This window comes from Topomyia yanbarensis, unplaced genomic scaffold (genome assembly GCF_030247195.1).
Source record: "Topomyia yanbarensis strain Yona2022 unplaced genomic scaffold, ASM3024719v1 HiC_scaffold_11, whole genome shotgun sequence".
Taxonomy (NCBI): Eukaryota; Metazoa; Arthropoda; class Insecta; order Diptera; family Culicidae; genus Topomyia; species Topomyia yanbarensis.
The window spans coordinates 2378-26245 of record NW_026683283.1 but is presented as its reverse complement, the minus strand read 5'-3'; the positions used below and the strand labels follow the sequence as shown (position 1 = coordinate 26245).

The 23868-nt window shown below is 33.9% G+C and overlaps 1 protein-coding gene across 2 annotated transcripts in view; it reads right to left on the bottom strand.

Annotated features, from left to right (window-relative positions):
- LOC131694612 (bumetanide-sensitive sodium-(potassium)-chloride cotransporter-like) overlaps positions 1–22353 on the bottom strand; it is a 111271-nt gene extending 88918 nt beyond the window's left edge. For both annotated transcript variants that reach the window (XM_058983089.1, XM_058983090.1), the window contains exons 1-2: positions 21833–22353; positions 13541–13655 (exon numbers count right to left, since the gene is read on the bottom strand). In XM_058983089.1, coding sequence (XP_058839072.1) covers positions 13541–13655; positions 21833–22191 — 474 coding nt within the window. In that variant the 5' untranslated portion in view covers positions 22192–22353. The remainder of the gene's footprint in view (positions 1–13540; positions 13656–21832) is intronic.
- Between the last annotated feature and the right edge of the window lie 1515 nt (positions 22354–23868).

Below are 23868 nucleotides of genomic sequence, written 5' to 3'. Positions count from 1 at the left end.
GTCAATTATATGAATACGTTATGATTGAGCTGATTTTTTTTGTTCAACTATACTTGTACTAAAGTTTGCTGAAATAGATGCTATGGGTTCACTTGATCCCTTCAAATTCGTGGAGATTTGATCCCCTTCGCCATGCTTCATACACACCACTGAAAATAACCAAATTCACACCAGAACAATTGAAACGATTGTTGCCATAAAATAACAAAAAAAATACTGTCAAAAATGAACGCTTCATCGTACAGAAACTTAACTGTAATTGTTTACTACAGTATACGTAGCAACCATGCATCCCACATTTGACGTTCCTCAACCATAATGACGACAGCTTTCAAATAATTGCCCAAAGATTTGGGGAATTCGTAAAAAAATCTTGTGAGAGATGCGTAATATGTAGTAACAACAATTTAATCAATACCACAATACATTTATAACATTGAATAGGGTTAGGTACCTATTTTTGTCCTATTAGGGAGGGTACCACATTATTTCATTATTAATTTTATTATTTCAGCTTCTTTGCTTTGTTATTAGGAGCCATTTTTTATTTCGATTATAGAGGTTTTAGCCTTAAGGTCGTTCGCCTCTTATTAAGAACCAATATAATAACAACATTGTCTTGAGAATGGTGAAAATCTTCTGTTTGAGCGCAGCAAATACTCTAATCGAGTACCCCATTTATCGCAACACCATTTGAGCCAATGCGTTGAGCAAATATGGCAGACGCTGCTCTAACCAAAGGCGTAAGATGGGTAGAATGATAATAGAAAAAGGGTAAAAATAGGATTATTACCCTATATGCTCTTTTAAACACGTTTTCAAAAAATTATCAAGTGTCCCCAAATTAGGGATCGAGTCTCCACTAATAAAAGAATTTTCCAGTTTTTTGTTGTTTTCCAAAAATGCTCATAGCTCATGTTCAGTATAATATTTCCATGTAATTTTTTTATGATTATCAGTCAACCCTAGAAACAATATAAAACTACAAAAAATACATAGTTTTTGTATCATTCCACGGAGTAGGATTGAAAAATAAAAAAGGGGATCAAGTCTCCTCAGTCTCCCCTACTGGAAAGAGACTGCATAATAATCAACTGAATGCACGCCTTTATGCTATCGACATAGCCTAGACACTTCACACTATTTATTTTAATGTAAATGAAAACTTTGAAATATCTACCTGTCTTTTTCATCGCATTCTCCCTCTGTCACTCTCTGTTCAAGGGGCTTGAAAGCCATAGAAAGTCCATTGTGTATTAATTAGTCTTTTCACAGAAGCTGGGATTTTCAAAAACATTTCATAACGTTCTGATGCAATGGTTCTCAAATTTTTAACTTTAAATATATGATCATAGAATTTTAAATAATTATTTCATTTAGCATTTTTTATTCATTTTGTTCATCTGCGTTCATTTTATCTATTTTATTCGTTTCATTCTTTGGATTCACTCTGATCAGTATATTCTTTTCGTTCATTTTACTCATATAATTCATTTAAATTATTTTATTCACTGTTTTCATTCTATGCATTCTATTCATTTTTTTCCAGTTCATACATTTTGTTCAGTTTCTTCATGTTAATAATCTGACTATTTTTTCAGTTTTATTAATTTCGGCCAAATAATTTATTCGACACAACTTTTTTTTCTATTAATGTATAACCTTTTAACATCTTTAATTTTTCATTTTAATCAATGCAATTTATTCTGCTCATTTTCTTCTTTTTATTCATTTTATCAATTCAGTTCAGTTTGTTTATTTGATTCGTTTGTTTTATTTATTCATTTAATTTATTTTTTATTTTATTCATCTTGTTCATTTGATCCATGTCATTTATTTGATTCATTATATTCACTGGATTCATTAAATTATTCATTGGTTTGTATAGGACTTAATCAAATTGATTCATTTGATTCTTTTAATTCATTTTGTTTTTATCTTTAATTTTATTCATTTCATGTTCAGACATTCTTTTTTTATTTCATTCAATTTGTTAGTTTGAGTCAACTTATTCTATTAGTCTTATAACGGGTGCGCGACGTTAGGCATAAATACGTTAGGTATAAGTACGATACGCACAATGGACGTTAGGTATAATGGACGATTGGAATAATTCCCAAAAAATATAAAAATAATCGCAAGTTTTTCTTTATTGTAGAGATTTCAACCATATGCTCATTTTGCGGGTTAGAAGCTTTGATGTATAAAATTGCATACCTTCGAGAGACTGCAAAATGAAAAACACGAAGCGAGATATTTATTGCTTACAAGTGTAGAATTTGTTTTAATATTTTGTCCATGGATGAGCTGAATGCTTTCTACATTTGAGTGACCAGTTTTGATTCAAGCCCATTTCAAATTTGTTCGATGTATTATCAATACTATTATATCCAAATATTGAACAATAAAGAGTATTAATGAACAGCCATGATGTTATGAATACTTGCAGTGTTATGGTCAGCATCAGCATTAGCGTACGGATGTTACATTTGTACCGAAACCTTTATTGTTTCGGTATCTCTTCACAGTACATGGAAAAACTCTGCTTCGTATCTGACAGTTTCCGTAGTTTTATCCTTGACGGCCTCAAGAATATAATCAATGGACTGAATAATATGGGAGATAATCAATATAGAAGCAACAAATTCATCATTCTTTCTTTCATGAACTGTTCTTCAAGATATAAATTTTCTTCTTGGACAATTGCACCATGCATGTATGTAAGAATTAATCAAAGTTAATGTGCGTTAATCATACCTTAACACAAATGAGATTGATTTTATTATTTTGTTTTATATATTTATTTGGAGCAGGTAAAAGCCTCCTGGAGTTAGGTTTCATTCAAAATCTCTTTCCAACAGGCATAAAACCCCCTTATTTAAACAAACAGATTGAATCTTTTTTAGTTAGGTGCAATTTATCGGTTGTGCGTCGAGTAATATACACAGGCTGTATATCAGTATGTCAAGCATTCGGTTTGCTTCGTTAATTTGAGCAATGATTTCTTCAAGTGTATACAGTAGAAAAAAATTATTATCGAGTTTGATCAGCTTCTGTTAAATTATGTTGAGTGATACTTCAATAAGGTAATTTATGCCAATCGTCCATTATGTCTAACGTACGTATGCCAAACGTCCGTATGCTTAACGTACTTATGCTTAATGTGGTACACCCTCTTATAACTATTTCTAAATGTAGTTTAAATTTTCATTTAATGAGCTAATCTAATTTGATTCGTGTATTTTATAATTTTATGAACTTGAACACCTTTTCTTTCATTTTTTAGTTTATTTTTTATTTCGTTCGTTTTATTGATTTTCTATAATTTATTCAGTTTATTCGAGATTTTTTTCGTGCAGGACTAGGAACTGTTTTAATCCAACCTCTAGTTGAGTGCCTACTTCGCATGAGTTCTACAAACTAATGAATGATCCAACAGTGATATGTGTAAGAAATGTCCATCTCACTGCTAGGTGGATTAAATCGGTTTTTCGTATTGCAACCGTAATTGATCAACTCAAGATGTTCTATATGCTTGTAAGCGCGTACAAAATATAAGATTTTGTTAATAGCTAATAATGTATATGAATTAAAAATAATATAGACACATTTTATGTTATAAACCGTCGTACATGAATGGTCACCCAAACAACGTGTCCAACTATATCCTGTTTCTATGTAGTATTAATTTTATTCTTCGAATAATATAGTATCGGAATAGCCAAAGTTTGGCTGCACAAAAGTGCACCTAAAAACAGAAATCTTTGAGGAAAATAGAGTAAAAATATGAAATATGAAAAATAGTTTTAGAAGCCAAAATATTGATTTTAGGTTATTAGTTTCTTCAACAAAAAGTTGTATTTTAGTGTTAACTGCAAGTTTGTAGAACATATTGAATTAATCAATTAAGGTTTTTAGCATGGAAATATCGAAAAACTGATTTTTTATCATATTTTCAAAAAACAACAATTTTGCCTCAAATTTGAGGTCTGATATCTGTGGTATCTTAGAAGAAGTTATTCAAAACATAATATTGTACAACTTTGTCCAAGACATCGACCATCTAAAACAATTTTTTGATTTTTGCTCGGGTACTCTACTTTAGTCCAACAATAAAATATTCTATTTAAAAAGTTGCAGAATAATATTGTGAACATATCCTACGAAGAAATGTTGGCTCTGAAATGACATCCAAGGCCTCAAATAGGCTTTGTTCCACCTTTTTTAGATTGGTCCCACTGTGCTACGCCAACTACACCATTTTTGGTAGTTTGCCAAAAGAATAATTGAACGGTTTCTTTCAAAATATGGCGAACCTTCTTCCATTCGTTCATTTGTTTGGGTAATTTATGTTAAAAAAGCGTCCTAACTTAATAGGTACACCTAAGGGGCTGGGTTGCATTAGGAGACAAACAAGTTGCTAATAAGTAATTTTTTGAAAGGGAACGAAACTTTTTGAAAATTTATATATACTCGTACACACATTTGAAAATATAAAATAAAAATTTTCCTTGAAAAACTTCACGAAATGGCGGAGTTAAGGAATATTCGTTACTGGAAATGGTGGTTCTGGTTTAAATCAATCAAATATCAAAGAATTACCTTCTGTTTTATTTTCCGTACCCTTTTTTCGCGGTCTTTTAGAAATTATGCACTTCTGGCATGAATTTTTGATACTAAAGCTCCACAGAAATGGTTAAAATGTTTGTTAGAATCCTAAAAATTAAAGGGTTGTGTACAGGACACGACCACGGTGACATTAAAAATGTAGCTTTTTTCAAGAGCGTGCAAATGAATTTTATCTATCACACATATCGACTCACGTTCTTGTTCACTCGCCTGTGTTCATATGTTACAATTTGCTGTATACCCTCCCCATCAAAACATAATTTATTGAAGGTCTTTTAACGGTAATCTATTAATTAATCAAGTATCTCACTAGGTGATTGGCATTATTTGGCTGATCCATCTAGTAAAAATAGGCTGGTCTGTCCAGAAAATATATTCAAAAGAAAAGTTCCATATTGAGAGCTGTGATGAGGAAGCCCACGCCCGCCAACGGAAATATACAGATTCTCCATGAAATATGAAATTTCATTTTCCATTTAAATTTTCAATAATGTACTAATGAACTTAATTAAACAATCTTAAGTTTAAGTATTTCTTGATCGATTAGTGGTGGAAAAAATGAAATTATTTGATAAATTACATTGTTATGCAACGTTCGCACTACCAGTTAAAACGGGTTTTTATGCTATCTTGGTGACATTTTTCTTGTTGCTAATTATTAAAACGTGTTATAACTCTGTAGTGTAAACATTGTATTATTAAACCAATTCTGCAGCGTTTTATGTTATATAGGTGTTTTATGTGGTAATAGGACTGACATAATTATATCTTCAGTACAGCGGTTTGTTTCATAATTTAAAACAGATTTATTTTAAAATTTAAATTAGTATACCCAACCGTTCTATTTGTTGTATACTTTAAAACGCAATTAGAACTGTGTTTTAAATACATAGAGTAGGACAGATGTTCTGACTGGATAAACTGGGAAAACAATTTTAAGTCCAGTAACGCTTAAGACATGGCTTGAATTTGAATCGAAAAAGAACAGCCGCTTAAACTGCTGCTGGGACGGTAAGGTCTGTTTTAAAATTTTTCGTTGTGTGCAGTACGAAACAAAAGTGTTTGAAATTAGAAAATAAAAAGTTCTGCTGGGAATGTGATCGTTTCCGATGCAATTACAGTCAGATCTTTCACGCAGGGGATACAGGCCGTGTAAATGAAAATCGCGTAAATTTAAAAAAAAAACGCGTTAATGAAAACCGCGTAAATTTCAAAATCCGCGTAAAAAAACCTGAGTGTACTCCCCTATATAAAATACTACGCTGCTGAACAGTGCAATAACTACAGAAGCACGTTGTCAGATGCCTTACTGATAAAAAACATATAACCGAAATATGAAACATGAAAACCAATAGACTCTTTACCCTACGCAGCTACAAAGCGCCGTAAACATGGATTAACAAGTTACAACGCACACGCATGCATAAAAATAAATATATTTTTTTCAAACGCAACACTCTTAAGCAGCACACACCGTATTGAATTAAATCCAAACCACCCCGCCCACCCACTTTGCAAATCATTCTGTGACACCGTGCTGGTACCCGAAAAATCCGCACACGGCCACCGCTGCCGAAAATGCATAGCGTCTACCGCTTATTGTAGTGCCCAGACGCTGCAGCCATGATCTTACCCGTTCGACATAAGAACAAAAACTGATTCAAACGGGTACGCGTCACCTCTATTTATAAACTAACCGTATATGGTTTAGTCACTTAGGTGCGAGTGTGTGCAAATGCCAACGTTACCGAAAATCGATAGCGCTTATTGCATCGCCCGGAGACGATGTTCCTCGTATGGGATAAGAGCAGCGTTGCCATTATTTATTTTGGAAAATCCGCAAATTTGATATCACTGGCTGACGTAAAAATCCGCAAAAATCCGCAAGCAATAAAAGCCCAATTTTTCCCACTATTAAGGGCTTTTTAAACTTTTTTACAAATTTATTATCGTTTTGCATGAATAACTTTTATTTTTCAATTTTCAAATGTTTGACTGAAAACTTTTTCCACACTCGCCGCTGAATGTGGGAGAAAATCTACTTTCTCAATGAACTAAAGGAGCTGCGGACATTCGACCAGACGCATATTTAGTTCTGCGCACCAGAAATTTTCAAAAAGGAACATTTAAAAAAAACATGGATATAAAAATTGAAAATTAAATGATCGAAAAATCACAATTAAAACCTAATAAATTTCAAAAATAAAAAACAATGAAGATTAAAAAATAAAAGCATCGAAAAATTAAAAAAAATCTTAACTGAAAAATGACCAAAAAGCAAAAAAAACAATTTAAGGATGCGTCAATCAAATTCAAAGGGGCGGGCATAGCGTAGATAATAAATCGTTTGCCTCGTTCGCAGCTCACTTGGATTCAATTATCAATCTCGCACATAGAGTTAGAGAGTTTTCTAAAGAGATTTTTCTATCCTGAAAAAGGAGGCAAATGACCCTAAGGCTAAAACGTCTATAATCGAAATAAAAACAATCTAACTCAGGAACTCACGAATTTAAAAATCAAAACGCTTCAAAATTTCAAGCTTAATAATTTAAAATTTTAGAAATTAAATATTTTAAAAATCCAAAAACTATGAAATTAACAAAAAGTTATTTAAAACTTCAAAAAGAAAATCATTTCAAAATTCAAAAGTTTAAAAGTTTAAAGGTATCAAAAATTGAAAATTGAAAGATATAAAAATTTAAAAAAAAATATTAAAATCTGAGGATTCAAAAATTTAAAAATTTGAAATCCAGAAATTTAAAAAATTGAAGATTCAAAAATCTAATAAAAAATTAAGATATTAATTTTTTTGCAGGTTCAACTGGAAATTTAAAAATTTACAGGCCTAATCATTTAATTTGAAATTTTTGATTTTAAAAATTGAAATGCATAAAAATTCAAAAATATAATTGTTGAAAAAATTTAAATTGAAAAGTAAATATATTTGAGAATTCAAGAAGTGAAACATTTAAAAATTTATATATTTTAAAATTTGAAGATTTGTTAATTGAAAATTTTGTGATATAAAGATTATATCAAAATTTGGGAATCAAAAAGTTTAAAAACATAATGTTTAAAGGATTAAACAATAAAAATATTAAAATTCAAAGATTTTAAAGTTCCATTTCTTCTCAAAATTTAAAAATCAGAAATATAAAAATTTGAGAATCCAAGAGTTTTGAAATTTAATAAATCGAAAATCAATAAGAAAAATATTCATAAATTCAAAACAAAAAAATTAAATATTCATAAATTTGATTTTAAAGCATTATACTTTCAAAATTATAGACTTTTAAATCTGCAAAGTTTTAAAATTTTTGCGTTTTTGAATTTTAATGCTTAAAAATTTAAAGTAATACTTAGCGAATAGTTGAAACAACGAGAAAAGCGGAATCGAAGAAACAATCTCAGTTTATAGTATTTTTTGTCGAACTTCAACACTTGTATTGTATTGTCGTCGATTAAAAAAAAAAGTTACATCGCACACTAACTTAAACCTATTTTTAATTTGAACGATTCTTTACTAATATTAAAATCAAACAAATGATAGACACTGTTGAAGAGTTGACAGCAAACATCCAAAGGATTATTCTGGCCGTACTGCGTGCATTGTGTGGAGCGTAGGAAAAAATCAATTCTTCGGAAAGATCTTCCAGGAACGTTGAGGTCAAGTTTTACTTGAAGCGCAGGAGAGTCTACGTTGTCTGTCAGAAGGTCGAAAATGAAAAGTCGTTGCAGAAAGATCCGTCTGTTTCGCAACGTAGGGAGATTGATGAGGGTACAGCGATCTTCATATGGAGGAAGCTGGAAACGATTTTGCCAGGGTAACCGACGAAGTGCAAACCTGATAAAGTTCTTCTGTAACCGTTCGATACGATTAATATGTATGGTGTGATAAGGAGCCCAAACAATAACGCCATATTCTAGAATACTGCGTACCAGTGTAATGCACAGTGTTGCGTTTGATGAGTTCAACTTGTGTAAAAGTGATTGTGCTGCATTTTTGAATATTCCCACTCATTTCGTTTCTGTCACTACAGTCAATGATCCTATCGACGTCCATTTGCAATGCACAACAGTCTATCATAGTTGTTATGACACGGTAAATTTTCAGATCGTCAGCATACATGACTTTAGAAGACGATAATTCACTGCAGAGGTTGTTCACAATGAGCACAAACAGAAGAGGTCCGAGATGACTCCCTTGAGGAACGCCAGATGAAATGTGAAAAGGGTCCGAGAGTATAGTTCCAAGTTGCACCAAGGCGCTACGGTTTGCAAGGTACGAGAAGATCCAATCAGTCAGCCAGTCCGGTAGTCTAGTCCGCCTTAGCTTTTCCACAGCAAGCTGATGAGGAACACGGTCGAAAATAATCAACACTTAATGTATTTTTATTGAGTTCTCAATGGTTGCTGAAACTATTTCGCTGAAATTCAGCAACCAAAATTTACTTTGCCGTTTCGAAATCAATTGTTTACTCGTTCCGGAAATTTCCTAGCTGAGTTAAGTGGGTAGGGGAACATGGGAGACTTACCAAGCGCAGAATTCCATTATTAACTATGACGAATTCTATTAGGTTCCAAAAAATTTTCAAAAAAAAATTCTATGCTTTGTAATTTTAAAAGGCAATTTTAAAAGTTTGGAATAAAAAATCCTTTCCTTATAGAAAATATTCCGTAATAAATAAATTAAAGTTAAATTATGTAATTTTTTTTTTCAAATTTTGTATATAAGTATCCACTCGACTAATAATTACATTCAAAGTACTTATATCACATCTTATTCCTTATAGTGAAACGATTTTACATTAATCGGAACATTGGAATTATTATTACTAAAATTTACACGACATCGAACGTAAGAACCAATGCTGGGGCGACTTGACCAAGTGACAATAATCTGAAGAAGGATACCAAATTTCTGATATTTACTATGCTGTGGTATCTACTGTTAATGTTAATCCCACCTAAAATACCAGTCTATATATTTTAGTATTAGTAGTCAAATTTAGCAGTAATATGGATAATTTCGTAACGTGTGAACATGCAATGTAAGCAGTACAGATAATCCTTAAAAGGAAATACATTTAAAAATCGAAATTTATGAAACGCAACCCTTTTATATTTTTTACTGTTACCTGAGGATCTGGACAATATGGAAAAAAGCTATATATCTGTAGATTACGGAATGCACAAGATTATACTGACTTTTTGTACTGAATTTATTGTTTCGTTAGCCTATTTTTCATGTTTTTGTCATACAAACTTGAAAACTCTTGTGAGTGAACTAGAGTTTTCGGAAAAAGCTCATATTTCACAAATGGTATGTGAAGACAATTACCGTTTGATTTAACAGTGTTCCGAAAAAAAGTCAAAATTGTTGCCGGTCTAGTGTGAATATTACAAAGTACTTGTTTGAATAATATCAAAGACTTATGAAAAAAATTAATGAACAGAATTATGTCTTGTGAATCGCTCAACTGGTGAATTTGGAGCTAAACCAAATGTTTGTTTTAAACATTCATTAGTGTTTAATGAAGGATTTCTTAAAAATGGTTCAATAATATCGACGGATTTCACTGCCCAATAAAGCATAAGAGTCCCATATTGATAAACAGCAAGCTGAGGAAAACGTTATTCAAGATTTACATTTTCATTGAGCCTTGTGTATGGGACAACTATGTTTTGATATTTTTTTTCTATATCTAAACAAACCTGGTAATCTTATTTGTGCATTGTGATTCAGTGGTGATACAGAAAACAAATTACAATTCAACAGGTAACTCATTTTCGACAAAAATCTATATTTTATGCTTTAATTGGCAGTTCAAGTATTGAGAGTCCTAATTTATTTTTGGGCACTAGGATTAGTAATAATGGTTCGAATTAAAATCCTTTGTTCAACTCTATTGTGAGTCGACATAGGTTGCTCACTATGAGGTCAATTTCAGAAAAGTCGATATACTTCAAATATACGCAATGAATTTTATTTCATTTTTTTTGGGCCAGCACATAGAGAGGTCCCTAAAAGGAAATTCAGTTTTTCCATACTAAATGCATTGAATGAATAACTTAAATATTTTATTCACAAAGCATTAGTATTAAGTGGTTTGTCCGCCAATTTTAAGACATTTTCCTCGTTTTGCCTTTGATATGATTTGACTTTCGAAATTTTTCGTAACGATGTTGTTCCATGCTCCCAAAATTTTGATTTGAGCGTTTCTATGAGGCCTAACACTGTCCCTTGTAGTATGTGTTATTACCAACATCGCAAAACATAATATTTTTTCTCTTGCATATGTTTTTTTAAGCCCAAATGCGGTAGCAAAAATCATGTTGTAAATGTTCTCAATCGATTAAATATCCGAAGAGAGTGATAAAAGTTATAAGAAATGTCTCATCACACTGTGTGGATGGATTAAACTCGTTTTTATTTTAAAAAAATCGTTTGCTCAAGTACAGGTTTTAAAGAATATTTTTTAAAATTTTCATAGAGATCCGAACAATAAATCGAAGGTTGCAGCGCTTCGAAGCGTACCTCGTCTACCAAGAGCAGAGGTAACGTGAAACTTTAAGCTCGATTATCTCGAAATGTTGTTTTACTAAAAATGACTTCCGCTATCAAGGTTGCCAAAAAACTACTCAACCGATCTTCTTCAATTTATTTCAATTACTCGTAATAAATTTTTCTCGTAGTTTAACGATTCGTTATCTATGCATACATTTTTATTTTGGAGATAAGATGATTTTTTAATGCAATTTCTAGTGCTCAAAACATCATTTTTTGGGGAAAAACGTTCCCGAATGTTGGAAAAAATTATTAGTTATCTAACTATTCGTTATGCACAGAAAAAAATATTTTGTAATTTTAAGTTTATTTTCATGCACATATTTGGAGCATGAACATAAATGTAAAATTACGTCCCACCACAAAAACACATGATTTGTCGTGCTTTCTTCAACGATTTTTATTATAATTTTACACGTGGATTGAAAATTACAGTTTCTTTAAACGGAAAACCACTGCACTTCAATGTATTTTTACTCGATTACTGCTGTAAAATAAATGACACGAATTAAATTGTAAAATTTTATGTTGTTTGATGCTCCAATTGATTTAAACGCAATTTTCAATCAACTTTTTGATTCAATCGTTGTATGTTTACATTCGTATTGATTTACATGTCGTTTAAATTTCATTATTTTTTGGTGTGATGGTACGAGGTATACTCCTATACTAATAGTTATTTTTGGGCATTTAGGATGTTAGTTGATCTGCCGGACTTACATCGTGATCGCTGCAAACCTCTTAAATAAAAAAGGGTCTCGAGAAAAAGACCATAACTCCACTAATTTCCAATATTTTTTCAAAAACTCGTTACTTGTTTTTTCACTGAAAAGTGAAAACAATAACTTCCCAAGTAACCATAAGCATTAAGCCATTGCACTATATTGGCTAAATATTTGAACTAATGTTGCATTGAAACTCCATTACAGCATTAATAATGCAATGAAGGTCTATATTAGCATCAATAATGCATAACTACACAGCCGACATATAGCATTATCGCTTATATTAGCATCAATAATGCATAACTACACAGCCGACATATAGCATTATCGCTTGCTCTATATGCGTATATAAAGCTGATATAACGCGTACATGCTTCAAGGATCTTTAAAGCATGTAAGCTTTACAAGTGCATTTAGTGCCATTATAGAGCAAATAAAAAGCCAATATAATGCTATTGTAATGCTGTGGGTTTACTTGTTATGCAACTCTTCTTGAAGATTATATTCGGCATATTTCATTTCAATCAAACATGTGCTATATAGTCTAGGGAGCAAACGCAGCGCACTTACCGTGAAGGACGAGGCAAGCTACCTCAGTTTGAGACTGACCAAAGGTAATTTTCGTAAAACATTTATATTATGTGAGAACGAAAACCCATTAAGGATATTCATTACAATGCATTAGAAGAGAGACAATCACAGTTTCAAACAGAACATCTTATTTTAAAATTTTGCCTTTTTGCTCATCATACCGAAATAAAACATAAGAAATGGTTTCAAAACCATGGCGGACAATGACAGACAACTAAAACTTTTTAATAGCATTAGTATTGCCAATATAAGGCTTTCAAAATTGACATTTGTGCGCTGGTGCTATATAATAGCATTAGTACTGCAGAAACGAGCTGTCAATCTCTGCACAGTAATAGCACTATATTTCGCCTCTTCTGGCATAATATCAGCATTATATCAGTATTTAGGGCTTCACGGCTCTTTAAGACAGCTTTATATGTGGATCTAAAGCAGATATTAGGCTACGTTATAATGCTTATTGGTTACTTGGGTTTGTTGTAATAAAATCATTGCCACATACTTTTAAAAAAATCAAACTTCCGTTAATTTTTTCTCGCAAAAAGATATGTAACCCCTTAATAGGTCTGAAACACTTCGCTAACCCGAAGAATTAATCTAGAATAGATATTTTGTCTGCCTTTGAAACCATTTCCTTGAATATAAATTTGAAGCTTTTTAAATTTAAAATTGTAATTAAAACCTTAGCTAAGCCAAATCTCTTAATATATCACTGATCGGATTATTAATCCAGCTTTAATCATACACCTTAAATTATACATGTTTGGCAAAAATATATGTAGCAGTCTTAATTTAGAAAGCTGCATACGATGTTCGCTATAGTATTTTCGACACAGAATATGTTAAAATAAATAAAAATACCTTTAATTTTACCCCCAAATGATTCTCAGTAATATTAACACATCTCTTGCAACATGAAAACTTTTTTTTCTGGACAAAAAAAAGAAGCGTAAAGGTTCCGCGCTCGTGGACTTGCCGTTTCTCGTAACCATGCAACTGGCTGTTCACAACGGGATAAAAAACCTACCTTGTTGGTGATGGATGCATGATGCAGCTCATCCAGCGTTGGCCGATTGTTGGCCTGGAAGGAGAGGATGTTCCGGTAGTTATCCACACGTGGCAGTGCTTCCCTTGTGAAATGTCTGTAAGGGAATATAAAAAAATAAATCTGTTAAGTATGGTTACCATGTCGTCGCTGTTGTGCTATCTTATGACAAGCGCCATTTAGCACATTTCGAGAAAAACGATTTTTAAAGTTTGAGATTGAATATCTTGAAACTTATAAATGGTATAAACAATCCAAAGAAGACAATTGATGCTTCTATCTGTTCTGCATTAATCTCTCAAATATTACGAAGATCGGTTGACTATGTTGCGAGTTTTTACTATGAATGTAAACAAAAGTCGCACTCACACGTGTCATAGGCGTGTATTGATGACAAAATTTGTATGACGTGTCATAATCGTGCATGGAAAATTTTCCATAGAAAAAAATCATCACTTTTTAACTTTTATTCATATCTTTGGGTTCATATGGTCTATAAACATTCGGTGAAATGCATTTTAAAGGAAATGAGTCAGGGAATCTAGAAAAAATAGTTATTCTTGATTACAGTGTTGCCAAATATATTTTATTTCCAGTTCAAAACTAAAACTGTGTTTTTCTCACAACTCGTATAATTTTCTTTCGAAAATGTTTATGCCATTGTGTTCCTCAGACATTTTCACACATAAAACCGTCTAAAACTTCAATATAACTTGAGCCAATCCCTAGATATAGTGATTTGAAGCAAAAAACTCACAATTTCTTATCATGTTTCTAGCTATATCTAAGTAACCAAGTAGAATTTCAAAATTCTGAAAACGCCACTTTGTAGAGATTTTTCAAACAAGTAATGTGGCATATCTAACTCAGTTTACCCCAAAATGGCGTTTGTCATAAGATAGCACAACAGCGACGATGTATGAACTTTAGCTTCACCACTCCAACCGGAACGTGACCGGTGACATGTGAGGAAAATTTAACTTATTTATTTCTCCCTTACAGTGATATTTCCAGCGGTTTGTATTGCACACGAAACTGGGCAGAAAGAATTCTCAGCAAAACACCATCACCAGATGCGGCCATGATTTGAACATATCTCGTCCTACTAACAAAATACACTCTCAAAATTTTCCAGGGTTGTCTTGCATATTTCATTTTCTTTTTTAGAGGTGATGGTTTTGTTGCTTATCATTTGCTAATGAAATCTAGTTTTCAGTTATCTTTGATCTAATAAGACTTTGTTCAGTAACCTTGTAAAAGATGATTCCCTCTAACAAAATCATCAAAACGTGAAATCAAACCATATTCAAAACATGTTCAGCATCCATCGACAACGATTGTTTCGTCATTTAACGGATCTTTTATGAACACAAATTTAAATTGAAAATGACACAACTCTTCTGCGTCGTTTCAATGTGGTCCAACAATCCCATGCATATTTATGAAATCAATCACCTTCAAATGTACCGATCAGTTCTTTAGAAACCGTAAATATATTTGTCCAATATTTTAAAAAACAAAATCAGAGTGTTTTGTTGTTAGCTATTTAAATTCGACTACTTTCCTGGAAAAGTTCAATAAAAGTAGGGTGATCATATCAGGCGTGTAAAAACCCAGGACAATCTAACCTCCTGACTCCACTCCATTACTTCCTGCTCGAACGTGTTTGGCGATACTCTGCCAGAATGGTCTTTCGTGAGAATTCGCAACCCGATCACTTCTTCGGATTTAAGCACACGTGATTTTCGCTACACCACAATCAGCGAAGATTTCAAGCTAATGTTGGAGAAATTTGCAATTCTCAATTGAGCGAGCGGATGAAATGAAACATTTTTAAATTATTTACCGTCTTTAGCACTAAATACTCGTCTTTGAAGTAAAGAAGAGACATCAACGGTTCCAAGTAGCCTCCCTGAGCATAAAAGTAAATACCTGGTAGTTTCCAATGAAAACCATTACCTCTTAATCTGTGAGCTAAAATCGAAACAAAAACTACCATTACAGTGAAAACCCGTCAGCCCTCAATTTTCTCAGCTTTTCGACCCGATTTTATCAGCCAGCCAAGGTTATAAGACTAGGGAATAATGTTGAATATTTCATCAGCTTCGGTTTATTAAAGAAAATAAATAAATATGTGTGGTCGTTGCCCCCATTTTATCAACCAAAAATAAACCAAAGGGGCTGATAAAAACGGGTCTTCGGTGTATTTCCAAACTTCTCCATATTAGTAATTGTCATATCGTGGTTCACTGTATCAAAAGCGGCAGATAGGTGGGTATAAGCAATATCAGTTTGAGCGCGACGCTCCATAGTACTATTATGTAGAATGTTTGACATGGCAGGTCAGTCTCTGAAGTGGTACTATAATAACCAACTCGAGACAGTGCTCAATTAAGTTATTCCATGATAGTTACTGTTGTCTCAGTTATTTTCTTTATGAACTGGAAACATGTTCGCGGATTACCAGCAAGAAAAAAAATTGCACATGCAAGATTTCGTGATTGTACATTAGGGTTTTGTTTCTCGTATGCTTGGTCGCCATTTGTGGTTCAGATATTGGTATTGAAAACTCTATTTTAGACTGGTGCGAAGTCTGATTACAAGACTTGCACATAGGAGTTGCCCCTCGTGTGTGCATAGCGTAGTTTGATTAATAGTAGTTCCGTGAGTTTTGAGTTTTATAGTCAAGTAGGAGGAAATAGGTCTTTCGACTCACATCCTCACCACAAGAACATCGATTGGAAAACCCGAGAAAAAGCTTCTCAAAGCATCAGTGACGGATTGTAGTTCTTTGTATTGCAACATGCAATTTGCTATTAGCTCAGGAGGAGTACGCGGCGATAGATCATGTAGTCTTACCTCTATATAGTCGTTTTCTATACATTATGAATTGAAACCATTCAGATGATTATGAAAAAATCCATCCAGATGATGCCCAAGGACATAAACCCTATCAACACGTCAAAGCTCCGCCCAAAATAGGGGAAGATGGGGTAAAACGCACCTCCTAAGGAAATATGATCATAACTCAGCTATAGAACATTAACCCTAGAACGTTGCACTGGAGTACAAATGTACCCCACGTCTTCATTGGAGCCGTGTGAAGACGAGAATTCAGCATTTACTGACCTGGGACCCTAATCATAATTCAATTTAGACTTGTAAGGGTTGGAAAATGTGATACACTGAAACCTCCATTTACGAACTCTTTTTTTACGTAATATTTAATTTACGTAACTTTTTTTACGAACTAAATTCGAAATAACGAACTCTTTTTGGAAAGTTTGAGTTCGTACATTACAGCATGAAGTTATATACTTATGTATGTTAATGTTACTAATATAAGTTGGGTATTTTCGGAATGGGGTTGACGAGTGCATGACGTAAATCGATGTCTTGAGCCGTTTTGGAGTCCAATATGGCGACTTCCGGTTTATATAAATTTTCTATAACCTCAACAATATGGGTATTTTCGGAATGGAGTTGCTTAGTGCATGACGGAAATCGATGTCTTGAGCCATTTTGGAATCCAAGATGGCGATTTCCGGTTTAGATAAATTCTCTATAACTACAACAATATGGGTATTTTCGGAATGGGGTTGACGAGTGCATGACGGAAATCGATGTCTTGAGCCATTTTGGAATTCAAGATGGCGATTTCCGGTTTAGATAAATTCTCTATAACTACAACAATATGGGTATTTTCGGAATGGGGTTGACGAGTGCATGACGGAAATCGATGTCTTGAGCCATTTTGTAATCCAAGATGGCGACTTCCGGTTTAGATAAATTTTCTATAACCTCAACAATATGGATATTTTCGGAATGGGGTTGACGAGTGCATGACGGAAATCGATGTCTTGAGCCATTTTGGAATCCAAAATGGCGACTTCGGGTTTAGATAATTTTTCTATAACACCAACAATATGGGTATTTTCGGGATAAGGTTGACGAGTACATGGTCTAAATAGAACCCATATTGTTCGTTATCAAGAATATTGCTCAACCGGAAGTCGCCATCTTGGATTTCAAAGCGGTTTCAATTGTCCATTTTCAGCATCTACTTGTCAAGCCAGTTCCAAAAATACCCATATTGTTAGCGTTATCAAGAATATTGCTCAACCGGAAGTCGCCATCTTGGATTTCAAAACGGTTTCAATTGTCCATTTTCAGCATCTACTTGTCAAGCCAGTTCCAAAAATACCCATATTGTTAGCGTTATCAAGAATATTGCTCAACCGGAAGTCGCCATCTTGGATTTCAAAACGGTTTCAATTGTCCATTTTCAGCATCTACTTGTCAAGCCAGTTCCAAAAATACCCATATTGTTAGCGTTATCAAGAATATTGCTCAACCGGAAGTCGTTATCTTGGATTTCAAAACGGTTTCAATTGTCCATTTTCAGCATCTACTTGTCAAGCCCGTACCAAAAATACCCATATTGTTAGGGTTATCTAGAATATTGCTCAACCGGAAGTCGCCATCTTGGATTTCAAAACGGTTAACGGGATATCGAGATTATTGCTCAACCGGAAGTCGCCATCTTGGATTTCAAAACGGTTTCAATTGTCTATTTTCAGCATCTACTTGTCAAGCCAGTTCCAAAAATACCCATATTGTTAGCGTTATCAAAAATATTGCTCAACCGGAAGTCGCCATCTTGGATTTCAAAACGGTTTCAATTGTCCATTTTCAGCATCTACTTGTCGAGCCAGTTCCAAAAATACCCATATTGTTAGGGTTATCTAGAATATTGCTCAACCAACGAATATTAATAAGAATATGAAGCAAACTTTTTTTACGAACTAAATCCCAAATAACGAACACTTTTTTTACGAACTAATTCAGTTTACGAACCCCCGGTTTGGTTCGTAAATGGAGGTTTCAGTGTATAACCAGTTTGCTTATAGCCTTCATGGAAGCAGGTGTCAAAGTTGGCGTGAGGTACATTCATACCCCAGTGTTTCTGCTGTTAGTGTTTCGTCAGGTTTTGTGCTGTCAGTGGAAATGTGATTTGTGACAATAGCAGTTTAAATACTGGTTGTTTTACTACGTAAGTAACAATTAGTTTTATATAATCGTTTTTAATCATTTATTCCATTAATTTAATTTAATTTTGAAGTAGAAAAAAATCGTTTTCTGTTTTGCTGATTTTTATTGTTTTATTATTTATTTTTGATAGTTTTTCAAAATATTGACTCGCAAGTGTAATTTGCGCACAGTAACAGTATCGTTGCGTGTTACCATTGTATTACTGATCAGAAATATTTTTTTCATTTCAATTTCCACCCCATTTCGTGGGATTTTCCAAAACTCGATTTTTAAACTTTCACGCTTCCAAATAATTGCACTTTTTCAAAAAATTCGAAAGTCCATTTTACATCGGTTCTAGACCATTTTTTCAACTTTTAGAATCATTTGTTTTTTTCAAATCGGTTGCAAATTCGCAAAGTTATAGTAAATTTTGTGAAACAAGTCAAAACCACCATTTTTTGCAATTTTTTGTTCAATCCAATTTATGCATCATTGATTTTCGTACTTTCACCCACACAGCTGTTTTTGCAATTAAAAAACGAAGAAAATTATATAGTATACATTTCTTTTGTTGGCTTTTTACCTGTGAAAATAGCGATCAAACGCGTGGGGTACATTTGTACCCCAGTGCAACGTTCTAGGGTGGAATTAATGATTAATGATATCGTTTAGCCAACATTTTCCTCAGTAATCACAATCATAACACCTTGCAAAATATTCAAAAACATGAAAAATAATCAATTCTTTAAAATCATTCAAAATTACCTTTTGAAAAATACGCGGGGTAAAATGCACCTGTGCGGGGTAAAATGCACCACAACAACGGATGCACCGCAACAAACGGGGCAGAATGCTCGGTGAACAAGTAAATAGTTTTGTTTTCTGACGGGATTTCACAAAAGTATGCCATTAAATAGCCTTAGGTTATGCAATTAAATGGTTTTCAGAACTATTTTTCTTTTTTCTATTAAAAAATCAGCAAAATCAAAGAAGAGAGCATTTTACCCCCGATGGAGCAGAGATATAAATTTAGCAAAAAGTTAACTATTTAGTAGATTTTTCATATATAGTGCGACAGAATAATGAGCTACGGTACGCAGCAAAAAATATGAAAATTAACTTAAGCGTAATTCATAATATTGCAGAAAAACCATTCGTGTAATTATGTTTCACGAATAAATTTACGCTTTACATCATGCACATAAAAGGAACCCTTAAAACCATGCAAATCTGTATGTTTCTATGCAAATTTTCATTAGTCTGTTCGAGATTTGCTCGTTATTCATTAAACTTTCAGCCAAAATATCTAATTTTTACATGATTTCATGCGAAACGGTGTTGTGCAGAGAGTAAAACTAACTGCTTTATACACATACCTACATGCACGAGCCACAACTCAATGCTTTTGGATCGTTCACGCTCAAGCGCAACTTATATGGCCACTGCAGTCACGTTTGTTATGTGTTGCTTCAGCTCAGCCAGTAAGGTGGTGTTTTTGGTGAGTCAATGATTGTCAGTTCAAGCCTTGGTATATTATTTAATGGGAATTTTTTTTAATGTCGGTATGGTCACCAACACATACGTAACTTACTTATAGAACGATTTGTGGCCAATGTAAAATTAATCAGGCGCATATTTTTACACTATTTACCGCGTTCCCTTTATGTGCAGTATAGTTAGCATAATTTTACATGAATTTTTATATCTGTGTATAAATAGTACTGGAATGCACTGATATAAATTTACAACTTTTTGCCTTTCTCATATAGAAAGGTTATGCAATCACTCTGAAAACCGTCAACCCAATCCCGGCTGGCAAAAGGTTTCTAGATTTTAACAGGGGCGTAGTTGAGGGTATACGGAGATGGGTTACCCCCTCCCTCCCCCTCTTCTGATCACTACCCTCCCTTTAAAATCCCCTTTAAATCACCCCTCAGACCACCACCCCATCCAGCCCTCATATCTCTCCCCCCCCCCTCTCAACCTCATCATCTTTATAGCACCACTATATCACAAAGCATACCAAATTAAGTTGGGGAGTAGTTTGTTCGTGGGATTTTCGCCCTCCTCACACACCCACCCCCGCATGACAGAATGAGTTAGCAAGCAGATAACATTGAACAAATGCTGATTAGGCTAATTAAGTATGATATTTTTTTGTTTCAAGTGTTTCACCGTCGACACGTAGCTCATCAAGTTCGTGGCTGGCAAGCCATTGTGTATAACTGCAAAATGTACTAAGAATGTAATGAACATTTCCAGAATTATGTTGAACATAACCAGCCGCCGAGCAATAGTTTAGAGAAATGAGAAAGGCGCACTTGCACCGCTAGGTGGATTAAAACAGGTTTTTTTATAACTGATGGGTAAAAAATATTTGGCACCTCAAAAAGACGTAAAAAATAATTGTGAGCGAGATACAGTTCAAGACAAACTGGCGTTCTGCGGTGAGAAAAGTGACCAAGGAGGCGGCGTCAAATTTGGTGAAAGGAGTTAAATGAAATGCCCGACAATTCGTGTTCGCTAGATAGCAAGCTTAAGTGATTACTTTTCTTTCTTTATTCTGTATAGACTGAACTTGTAAAAGAAATATAATTTGATTTTTATTATAAAGCTTGCCCGGTTTTTTACACATTCTTATTTGACAAATTTTTGAGCGTAACACCCTCTATATTAGAATGTAAAAGTCAACTCCTGCAGAGGGCAAAGTCAAGGTAAAGCGGCGTAGCAAAAGTTTTCCGGTTAAAGGCCAATAAATCTTACAATCTAAAACCCTCATAGAGACACTCTAAAGAGTGATAGACGGGCAAATAATGTACTCTGAAGAAATCAGTATTTGTCTATCTAGCTATTTGTCCAATTTTGACGGCTCCTTCAACTTATATATTTAATAGAGTTCCCAGGAGATTAACGAAGTGATCGTTCATTAAGGTTGAACTTTTTTTCTCATTATGCCAGCGAGCCAAGAGCGTGTCTTTGCACCGATTCCTAGTATGGTTGACGAAAATTAATTAAAGCGTGATTATTTGATTGGTAGTAGGCCGGGTAATTAACGACATTATGTCTCTTAATTGGAATCCTTTGTCTTCTTGACATAATTGATTGATTCGGAACCCCAAAAATGCACCCAACATCGGGTATCCCATTTCAAAAATCGACTAAAAAGGCTCTAATTAACGTGCTAATTGCCCCTTACTCCAGTCCCGATCCCTGACGGAATCAGCCTACGATTCAACTCACCTGAAACTCCTGGCATATTTGTTGTCGTCAATCAAATTATCTTCCTCATCGTCATTCGAATCAGACCCGTTGTTTTCGTCCATCTTGAAGCGTGTGGTTTGCGAGTTTTTCCTCTCCTTATCCCGAAAACTGGGCCTGAGCGATTGCAGCCTCGAGGTTCGCCGCTGGACCGGCACTTCCGGGAAGGTATCCTCGTCGGTGGGAACGTCGGCGTTCCCGTTTAGTCCGCCTCCCGTTTCTCCTCCTCCTCCTCCCCCAGTTCGCTCGTCATGGTTGACCAGATTAACCTGGAATCGGTTGGCCGACCCGGATCGGTGCATCGTGTTCATTTCCACCTCCTTGGGATTCGATTTGGCCATAATTCAAGCACGTGGTGGGGTTGTGCCAATGTTTGGAGACTACCCTTGGAAAAACAGCTTCAAAAGCAGGTGAATGGGAGACGAGGTGATTTATTTGTCGGCTTTGCTGGTTGGGATTGCTCACGTCTGGGGTTCGTGATTGTTAGGATGACACGAGCATCGGGAAAGCTGAAACGAGAGAAGATAAGCGTTTCAAATTGGTACGTAAATTGATACGTTGATTACAGAAGTCATTACCAGACTGCATTCAATGTGTCGCATGGTTTTGCTTGTGGCTTATGGGGAAGCATTTCTTGTCAGTAGTAAACTATCAGGTAAACTATCAATTCTAAATCACGCCCAGGTAGTTTTACGTTGTCCCAAATCAAATCTATGTAGCAGTCTCCGAACTGAGTTGGCACGAAATCTTATTAGTGGAATGAGCCTCATAGCAATCTCGCTCAAATTACTTGTAGGTGTCGGAGATGATTGAGTTTGAAAGAAATTTGTTACTAACATAGGATCATAGCAGAGGCAACGGAAATTATTTACGACTTTATTTTGCATTCCTCTTGCATACTAGCATACAGATACTAGATAGAATCTGGTTTCATTTACTTGAATTGGTATTAGTTACTGACATTAATTGTGTTTAGCTTTTCGTATCGCCTTCTTCTACAGCCTTCTTCAGTACCAGTGGCTTAGCCAGAAATTCGGTTTGGTGGGGTTTTTGACGAAAATCGATTTTTTTGAAAATGCTAGAACTTATATAACTTTGATAAAATAATTTACAAAAAAGAAGAATCAATATAGAACAGCTTTCAAACCTCCATAGCTAACATTCTTTTTAAATAAGTTATGAAAGTTAAAGAAAATGCAATTTTAACTTAAAATTATATTCGAAAAATTTTCCTACAGTAAAAATGACATAATTTCGAAACGGTTATCACAAAATGTTTAAAAACTCCATGGAGTCTAACATAAAACATCGCGTGTTCTGATACATAAATTTTGGTAATGCATTCACCTAGAAATTATTATGGAGGAAAAAAAGTAAGAGACAATATATGTTTAGAAAAGTTGTTGAGAATGTCATTTGAGTTATAAAACGATATTTACAAAATTTCCTTCTTCAAAATTGTATTTTAAATTCATGAACTCGTGCCTTCAACACAATGTGAATAATATTGTTTATAATCGACAGAAGAGATTTATCGTATACAGTAATATCAGAAGAACACTCTCGAAAACTTAACTGAAGACATTTCGACATAGATCTTTCATTAGGGCTAAAATCGCAAATGTAAACAAACTGCATTTTCGCTATTATGACATTATGCGACAATAATACTACAAGATTGAGGTGAAAATTAGTTAAAATGGTGTTTAGTTCGATTTATAATTAAAGAAAACAAAACGGCGAAACATGCATTTTCTTCGAGATTTCGACTTAGGCCCTTCTTCTCATATGGAATATAAAGGCTAAACTTACATTTTTAGACAGAACCGGGGCGTACGGTTATTATTCTCAAAATGATTCTTGAAACGGCTGTTCTATTATATAGATGATAAGCAATATCTACTATGATCATGTCTACTCGATAGTTGTTGCACATAAACATTCGAATATTTCGATATTTTCATGAAATTTGAAGAAAAGATGCACGCGCCCTTTCATTTACATTGGGTTTCTATACG